At 33.9% G+C, this 9822-nt stretch overlaps 1 protein-coding gene across 3 annotated transcripts in view; it reads left to right on the plus strand.

Annotated features, from left to right (window-relative positions):
- SLIT2 (slit homolog 2 (Drosophila)) overlaps nt 1-9822 on the plus strand; it is a 137920-nt gene that overhangs the window by 19811 nt on the left and 108287 nt on the right. For 2 of the 3 annotated variants that reach the window (XM_012660755.1, XM_012660757.1), the window contains exons 4-5: nt 433-596; nt 2737-2875. In XM_012660755.1, coding sequence (XP_012516209.1) covers nt 433-596; nt 2737-2875 — 303 coding nt within the window. Of the gene's footprint in view, nt 1-432; nt 597-1746; nt 1759-2736; nt 2876-9822 lie in introns of all 3 variants that reach the window. The other variant, XM_012660756.1, reaches the window with a different exon arrangement.

Below are 9822 nucleotides of genomic sequence, written 5' to 3' on the forward strand. Positions count from 1 at the left end.
CTATAGAAGCTCATAACGGCAGGACTTACTGATATTTCAAACCGCGAACCACAACTTTTATTAACTGGCCTCCTCCCCTTGCCTTCCCACTCTCCCACACCACCCCCATTGTCTCCAGTGTGTTGGGACCGCAGAACAATTTGCCTTGGATGTATTTTTTTTCTCATTACTCTTTTGAGTGAACATAGGTGGAATAATTTTATGGTCATTTTCAAGCTTCCGTGTATTTGCATAGCTCAGAGCAAATGAAGAGAGACTTCTGTGTTTGTAAGCCTGTTCAATTTTTAGAAAAAAACAATTGTATCAGAATTTGCTAAGCTTTATGTGCTTCTATGTTAAAAACTAAAGGTAAATATTATTATTAATGAATTTTTCAAGTTTTTAAATAACTATTTTTGTTTTCTTGCTTTAAACTTCTTTCCTCTCATTTAGTCGACTGCATTCGAACAACCTGTATTGTGACTGCCACCTGGCCTGGCTCTCCGACTGGCTTCGCCAAAGGCCTCGGGTCGGCCTGTACACTCAGTGCATGGGCCCGTCCCACCTGAGAGGCCATAATGTAGCTGAGGTTCAAAAACGAGAATTTGTATGCAGTGGTAAGGGAGAAAGAAGGATTATGTTATCATACTACTGTATGCTATCATGTAATGGAATGTGAAGAGTGCATGCTTCAAAGGCTTCGTTCAATGTTGTTCACTAACATGTGCAATTATGCACTAATCACTCTATGGAGGTCCTCTTTTTTAGTGAAAATAATAATATTTTCTAAGATGTTTGTACACTGGTTGGCAACTACTGATTACTTGCATCTGAATTATGATCAAAGATTTTTCAGTTTTTACTCCAGAGAAATATAGGAAATTCCTAGATTATGGTTTTACTTGTGACATTATTTTACCTTTAAGTAACAATTATAGCTACTTTTATGTTAATAATTGAAAAATTATTAGATAATCCTGGATCCCTGCTGTGAAATTCAAAGAAAAATGCAACGATAGTTGCAAAGTATGCTTTTCCTGTATACATACATAGTAATGGTTCAATTTTACTTAAAACAAATAATAAGTGACTAGCTATAGTAACAAAAATCTAAAAGCAAAAATAAGACATGGGCTTATGTCTAATTTCAATAGCTAACATTTACTGAGTTTTTCTATGTGCTTAAGCAGCAATCTAAGTATTTCACATATATTTACTGCATTTCACTTCCTTCATAATATCTGTATGAGAAATGTATTATTATCTCTATATTAGAGATTAAAATACTGTGAAAAAGAATAACCTTTCAAAGGTTATATAGCTGAGTCCAAGGATCCCTACTTAGCCAGTCTGATTCCTATTTTTATCTATATGTAGAGAGAGTAATATATTTGTTTATATTTATATATCCACTGTGTTACATAACATGTTTTATGAATATAGGACTGGTTCTGCTTCAGAAGTGTCTATTCAAAATATAATAACACAAATTATTTTTGTTACACATATGAAATACAGATAATGCATTATAAATAGTTGAGTGTTTTTGAAAAAGCCATGGGGAGACATTGCTAGTACTTGCTTCTATTTTATTGTTATCTTTTGGACCCTTTTATGTATTTTTCCCCACATTTTATAAGCTAAACAAGATTCTCTTACAATATCATGGAATGTTTGATCGCTTTTTAAAAAATTAAATGATGAAATAACTAACAATTCGTTACTAACCACTTTTTCTCTCTTCACTTTTTCCTTCCTGTTTTCTAGATGAGGAAGAAGGCAAGTTCACCTTTCTTTTCTAGACTGAGGATATTTTTGTAAAGTTTCAGAGCTTGTTTAGAGGGACAGGGTTAGCAATTGGCTAGCAGCCTCTTTCTGGCACATCACCACCACTGGGTACCTTTCCCAGCAGGTGGGAGCGGGCAGTCCCTGTCCTCTAGAAACCGTGATTTGCGGACGCCTATTTGGTAGAGCCCTGCTGACATTCTGGTGCTCATCTTTCAAGCAGTAAAATCTCATGTCAAAATAGTTTCGTTTCCAAATACTGAGTAGTAAAAAATACACACCTGAAGGTAACTACTTGTGCTAAAATTTTAATCATGTGAAGCTCAGAAAAGAATTATATAGATTAATAATTACAAAGTGATATGACACAAATTATTATAATAACTTCAAAGAAAGTGGTAATTTTTAATCTATCCCGACATAAAATTTAGGGTTATCTAATTTTCCTCCACATTATTGGCACATGATTATTTAATTCAAGGAACAATTATATTCTACCAAGATGGAAGTGTTATTATTTTTCTTTCATTTTTTAGACACAGTAAATTAAGCCACATAAATTTGATAAAGACCAAACTCTATTTGAGCTTATTTGAAATGAACATATGTTAGTTTGAAATTGCTGTGTGTTTTTTTGGTGGGGGTGGGGGGCTGGAAATCAGAATAATTTTGAAAAGAATTCTGGTTTTAAAACTGAATTTAGCCTATCTCAATTTTTTCAAGTTTTAAAAATTACCACTTTTATGACCAGTTTTTTAAAATCTCGTTTGCTTCATCTCATTTGCTTTGTTGATCTGAAAATATAAATGCATGCCTCCTAAAATAATATTTTAGAAATATAGGGCCATTTTATTATCATGTATTTAGAGAAATTTATTTTTGTCACATGCTTTATTATTTAAGCTAAGTCTGCATGTTTCACAATTATGAAATTCAGAGGAAAAATATAATTGCTGTTCATTTCTTTTTTAGGTCACCAGTCATTTATGGCTCCTTCTTGTAGCGTTTTGCACTGCCCTGCCGCTTGCACCTGTAGCAACAATATCGTAGACTGTCGTGGGAAAGGTCTCACTGAGATCCCCACAAATCTGCCAGAGACCATCACAGAAATGTACGTGCCCCGAAATTTTTTCTTATCCCTCCACCTCCACAGTGAATCTAACCTTAATTTTCTTTAGGAGATTCCGGGTTTATCAAGGCACATCTGATCAATTAGCTTAAACAAATGTTCCTTTCAGAAGTGTATTGACCTTTACTCTGTTCAATTACATAAATACATATCTTATTTAAATACATATCTTGTTCAAATGGCTAGGATTTGGCGGGGGTGGAGGGAACAGGTAGAATTAAAAGGGATGTATTTTAAGGAATAATAGCACTTTCTCCACCTCAAGAAGGTGTTATTAGGCTATTTAGGAAAAATAAAACAATTAGGATGGTTTGTGTCTAGTCCATCCTCTCTGATCTGTAGATCAGCTGTTATCCGTTTCCAGTTTAGTGCAGTGCGAGCACAAAGAGAGACAGAGCTGCTTTAATGAACCGTAGAAACAAGAGCAAGATGTTGCTCTGCCTCCTGAAGATCTCATGTCTTAAAATGCAATTTCACTATTTTGTTTGAATTGATAGTTCAATGCAAAGTGTAAAAACGATAATATTATTAAGTCAAATATAAAGATTTTTTTTTAATTACTGAGGATTTTAGCCTATTTGAGCCAATAACCACGTCCATCAAAAGTGAAATTCTCATGATAAGGTATTGTATACATGTTTCGTGTGCAGCTGCTGAATGCATTTCTATGTCCTTGCCAAATATAAGTCATGTGGATAAAACAAGGTCACATATGATGTAAAATGGAATGCTTTTACCATCTGGGGAAGTAAGCACTAGGGAAAATCTTTACCTCTATATCCATTTATTAAGAAATCCCCTCCTAACCACCCAGCCCATCATATTATTGTTTTATAGGCTGCTTCTAAACTGTAACTAAAGAAATGGTTTTGCATGTTCTTGGATGAAATAATAAAATAGGAACAGCTTCGTGTGATAGGCCTACAAAGTAGGCAAAAAAAAAAAATAGTTATTTTTAAAAACTTCTCATTTTTTTAACCAGTTTGTTTAATTGCTATAATAATTTAAATGCTCTAATTTACTTTATATGAAAATAACCTTAGTTCACAAGACCCATTACCATTATTTTAAAGTACCTAATATGTGCTTTACAGTGGACTTAGAGCTTTGCAGTGTAAGACATGATTCTCTGCAAAAACTCGAGAGTTTGCAGAGATGTGACACAGATGCCAAAGAATGTGGGCACATAATAATATTATTCTTATCAAAATTTAAATTGTTGTGACACTACCTCTCATATATAAGACATTTGTAAGTATTTTTTAGCTGAACCTTGAAAGAAGAATAAGATACAATTTGGAACGAGTGGGTGACATTCCTGAAAGAGAAACATTGGCAGCAAAGGGCAAGGTGCAATGAGCATTATGTTTGAGAGACTGTGCAGTTGAACCTAATTGGAACAATAGGTTCATGTTGGGACATCATGGAAAATAATGCCCGAAAAAGGACATCTGCATCTAATTTTAAAGCCACAGATAACTTAAGGCCTTTAAGCTTAGTCAGAAGTATTAGATGTGATAAAGTAGATAGTAGAAAGACATAGTGAGTTTTTTAATAAGGTGGTAGTATATTTATCTATCCAGGCAAAAGCATTTGTTAAGTAACCACTTATTAAATAAAGGCACCATGAATTCTCCAGAGATCTTCCGTCAAGTGGCTAAGAAATTTGACATGAAAATTAAAAACCATGAAATGAAGTACAAAGTAAAAAAAGTCAATGTACACTGTTCTGGTCGTGGGTACACCCAAAGCCCAGACTTCGCCACTATACAACATACCCATGTAACAAAACTTCACTGTATTCTCCCAGATCTATTGAAATTAAAAAAAAAAAGAAGTTCTAAGAGACGAACACATCAAGTTCAAGTTATTATAGAGGGCATAAAGTGGAGGGCAAGATACAGTGGTTAATTAGAATCAGAAAGTTTTCATTGGAATCCCAGGTTTACCTACCATTTACTATCTGTAAGACTGTGGCAAGTTACTTGTCCTCTATGAGCCTGTTTCCTTATCTAAAACTAGGGGTTATGGTCAGTTTGAAATTAAGTAATTAACACATATACAGCTATATGTGGTTAGCAGAGTGTAATCATTTTATAAATGATACATTAATCGTGGAAGCCTTCTCGTGGAAGTAACACCCACTCTAGGCCTTGAAAGATAGGTAGTAAATGGAAACACAGAGATGAGAAAGAGGATTTCAGAATTAATAGACCATCATGAGCACAGGAGATAGGAATGGAAGTACAAGACACTCTCAAGCAGGACCTGGCTGGTATTTGATGCCTGAGATAGTACTGGAAAATGAAGTTGGAAAGGTAGATTGGAGCCAATGCATGGAAGCTCTTGTTAGTATAAGGATTTTAGACTTTCTTTGGAATGCATTTGAACATAGGAATCTTCTAGAAGAATTAGTGTGATAGATGCCTACCAGTGATTTGGTGAAAGGAGAGAATGCAAGGCAGGAGGCTTCCTAGGAGGCTATTACATTGATCCAGGGGGGATGTCAGAAGAGGAGCAAGTCAGCAGCAGTAGGAATGGGGATGTGGAAACAGACATGATAGCTAATGTACGGGCAGGATTAATGGGATTTGACATTTAACGAGATCGGGGAGTAATTGGAGAAAAATAAACCAAAGATGATGCCGGTGCCAGAGTTTCAAGTATGACTGGTAGGCAGGTGGTGGTTATATCATTGCATGTAAGAAGTTGAGGAACCAGACCAATCCTGGGGAGAAAGATGATGGTGAACTCAATCTGTGAAATACTGAAATACTAATGACACATCCAGCAGTACTAAAAGAATACGGATTATAGTAATTTTGGAGCAAGACAAAAACTTGAGACAAGTATTTCAGGGTAATTAACGTAATAAAAAAACAAAGTTGATAGTTGAAGCTGTCAATTTTCCAATGGGAAGGAGAGTAAGAAAAGAGATGCCCAAGAACCTAAATAAAAACAGCAAAGGGAGGAAGGGGTTTCTAGGAAAAATGATTTGCTGAGGCAGATACTGCTGCTAATGAACCACCCTGAGATCTAAGAGAAGGTCTTGGAACTTGTCCAGCATATTGTTCTTGGAGGATTCCATTTTGATAGAATGGTAGGGAAGTAAGCCACTTTTTAGAGTGTTAAGAAAGGGAGTATTGATGAATATTGGAGAGAGCAGATATGGAGCAGGTTGAAGAATTTGGGTGAGAAAAGATTTTTTAAAAATCTGTTAAAAAAGACAGTTTTTGCCATAAAGGACAAACTTGGGTTTATTTTAAGACAAAAAAACCTGCAATCATTAGAAAGTCAGAAAGAAAGAATAGGTTTAAAGAGAAATGAAAGTGTTAGAATTAAATAAGATACACGTGGGGGCAAGATGATGCTGGACACAGGAGGGAATCCATCCAATGCAGATCATAGGGAAGGACAACAAAAAGCTGCTGTAGGTGAACAAAAGGAGAGAATAAGTCATAGACATAACATATTGAAAGCAATATGAGACATTTGAACTGGTTTATGTTATGTAGTCTGTTTTATTTTTTATCATAATGCTTTTCTTCTACATTGTATGCTCTTTAGATTTTGTATAATGGTTGGATTTAGTAGCATAAAAGTTATACTAAATAACACGTCCCATTGGGTTTGCCATGTTGAGAAGGTGGTGTATCAGGTAATGATACAATAAATTAAATTTATAAGGAGAGATGAAAACATATGTGAAGCTCTAGGTGAATTTTACTTCTCTGATTATTACATTATCAGCTTTATCAGTAGAGCATCTGGTGATAAATTATATTGATCTTCAACTCCAACAAAATACCTCCATTTTCATTCATTGTAGTACATAAGTTACTGGCTTAGTAACTCATTTCTTTTATTACTCTCTTATTTTTTTGTAAGAATAAAGAACATCAGTAAGATTATGAAATGTGGAAATAAAGCTATATACATTTTTGTCTTTATAGGTTCAAGGTTTTTAATACATGATGAACTGAAAATTATAAATTCCCCTCAGTATTATTCACATATATTTCTTAAGTCTGGAGTTTTACCATAAATTGTCAGTAGAATTTCTTTACTGTAAGTTATCAAATATTTCATTTAATAATGTTGACTTGATTTCCTCCTGTGTGATGTCTTTATTCTTGCACCTGTCTCAATATAATTTTAGAAAAAAAGAAAGTATGTATGTGCTATACAGGAGTGATAAACTGCCTATAAATCTAGGTAGAAAAACATGACGCATTCTTTTTTATTCTACATTGTGTTTGCAACTACAAATTCATACTTCTGGTATACACTAACACAATTATTTGTTAAACTATAGAAATGAAATATTCTTTTAAAGTCAGAATTGGAATAATTTGGAGAAGGAATAATAGAAAGAGATTAACATTTATCTAATACCTGTACTGCTGTATACTGTACACACATTATATAATTTGATCTTCTCATTGACCTGTGATGGGGTATTTATGAAATTAAATAAAATATGAAAACTAATGCAGAGGCATATGTCAGATAAAGACTGGTGGTTTTCTCCAAGAGGCCTCATTATACTGATTATTTTACCATGGTCCAGAAGCTGCCTTCCTATTTGTACACCAGGAATCTGATTTTGACTGCACCTAATTATCACATTTTGTAATTATGTATGTATTTGTGTGTTTATTTTTTAACATCTGCGTTCCCTACTAAAGTTATAAGCTCTACAAAGGCAGAAACCAGTTCTGTTCTGGTCACTACTGGATACCCAGCAAGAAATTTAGTACCTTAGCACATAGCAAGCACTTGATAAATATTTATTGGGTGAATGCATAACTTAAAAATTAATCAAACATGTAGAGCAGATTTGTCTCTGAAAAGATAGAGCTATATTAACCAAGATTAATAAATAAAACCATAAGGAGCAGCCGTTATCACCTGTAAACAAATTGGTACCTTTTAAGCATAATATTCGTTAAGAGAAAAGTTAAATGAATAGAATGTTTAATGGCATGGGCTAAAACGGGGCTAGAATACTAAAATTCATTAATAAAATTTCCCTGTTCCTCATACTGGTTTGGATTCCATTCTCTATGTATTTCTTCAGATCTTTTTCTTTGTTCTCAGCTGACCAAGCCAGCATCTAATAGGTACACTTTTGATGAGATATATTAATTATTTCAATCATCTTACAAATAAGTTTTAGACATCTGTCTCTAAAGTCATATTTCCTCTCTAAGGAAACCTATAGACATTTAACTAAAATCTCTCAAAGACTGATAATTTTATTGTTTAAGAAAAAATGTTTTCATTATTTATTTAAAAAAAGTCAAAAAATTAAGAAATGTCTTAAAGAAAAAAAATCAATTGGGAAGTGGTTAATTTGACTTCAATCTTAGATTTTCTTGATTCCAAAGCCTGTGTTCCTTCCTTGATCAAGCTGTAAAAGAAGTAGCCATAGCTTGGTCTTGCCGGGAGGAAAAATTGAAAAAATCATGAAAAGAGACTGATACTCAGAAAAACAGGACAAAAGAAATGTTAAGAAACTTACTTATGAAGAGAACGTAGAAGGAGCAGAGAGAAAAACAAAGTGTTAACATACAAGACTGTTTGCAAAACTGAGAGCTGTTTTATATTACTACTAATTGTCATCTTTCCTATTCTCTGTTACATGTTCTCATAGCTCAATTTTCTCTGCACAAAACTCATCAAAGTTTAATATTTTAATTAATGTGAAACTATCCCATTAGACTGCAAGCTTAATGAGAGCAAAACCGTGTCTATTTTCCTCACCATTTCTGCCCTAATACTTAAGAGTAGTGTGGGTGGGGAGGACGCTGTAGTGAGAAGGTGGAGGAGGTCTCAGGCATACCATCCGGAGAGCCTCCAACTCTCTATTTCTCATACTAAAAAAAAAAAAAAAAAAGTGACAAAGCAATATGGACCAATGTCGAGAATATAGAGGGGGAAAATAAAATGTGTATTGTAAGATAAAATTAGATGTAAAATAAAGAAGCTGTTTCTCCCTGAAAACCTTCCCAGCCCTTTGCTGCTTTGAACTCTGCTGATTGAAAACTTTGTTCGCAAACAGATGAAATGCCATAGGCAAGTCCATACATGATCTGGTCCATGGCAACAAAATCACTAATAGCAAACTGATTATATACATCAAATCCTCAGAATTAATTTCTTAAGTCATATTTTGAGGTATAAAATTTTGAATATGGTGTGTTGGATTGCTATGAGGTGGGCATTTAGTTCCTTCAATCCAGTTGTAAGTTTCCTATGGGATATGGCCTTTTCAAACCATTATACGAAAGTTTCATAAATCATGGAGCATAGTTATAAAGAACATAGGTTGTACAATTTAGTATGTCTTGTTTATTCTGATGTTCTCCTGCCTTTATACTTGGCTTCCTTTTCAAGGCTCAGAAGTCGTTAGCCTCATGATTCTTTCTGTTCACTTACCTGAAAGAAGATCAGGGAAATGTTCAAATTATGAGAAGAGAAAGGAAGGTAGCAGAGTTCTCAGACATAAAACCAATCTTGTGAGAGTTATTTCAGTGTTTTCAAAGATGTATTGCAGCATCTCAGAAGTTATAAGACTTTTGTCAGACATGCTATTCAAATAGGTAAAATATAAAGGAAATTCAATTTGTTGAGTAAACTCACTGAACTACTTTTACTGGTCCAATAATAAAGAAGGCTCTTTCAAAGAGAATCATAATGATGAAGATTGAATATTAGATTTGGAAGTACTTTTGTCCCTTTACTTTCCTCTCAATCACTTGCATGCATAACTATAAAGAAATGAAAGTAAGAATGATTTTTAAATGCTATATTTGATTTCAACCTGCATTTATAATATGGAACACAGCTTTAAAAATTTATTTTTTATCCGTTTCTATTTATATAAACGCTTCCTCTCAGATACACTTCACCCCTTTTGCATGCTA

This window comes from Propithecus coquereli, unplaced genomic scaffold, assembly GCF_000956105.1.
Source record: "Propithecus coquereli isolate 6110/MARCELLA unplaced genomic scaffold, Pcoq_1.0 Scaffold677, whole genome shotgun sequence".
NCBI classification, from domain to species: Eukaryota; Metazoa; Chordata; class Mammalia; order Primates; family Indriidae; genus Propithecus; species Propithecus coquereli.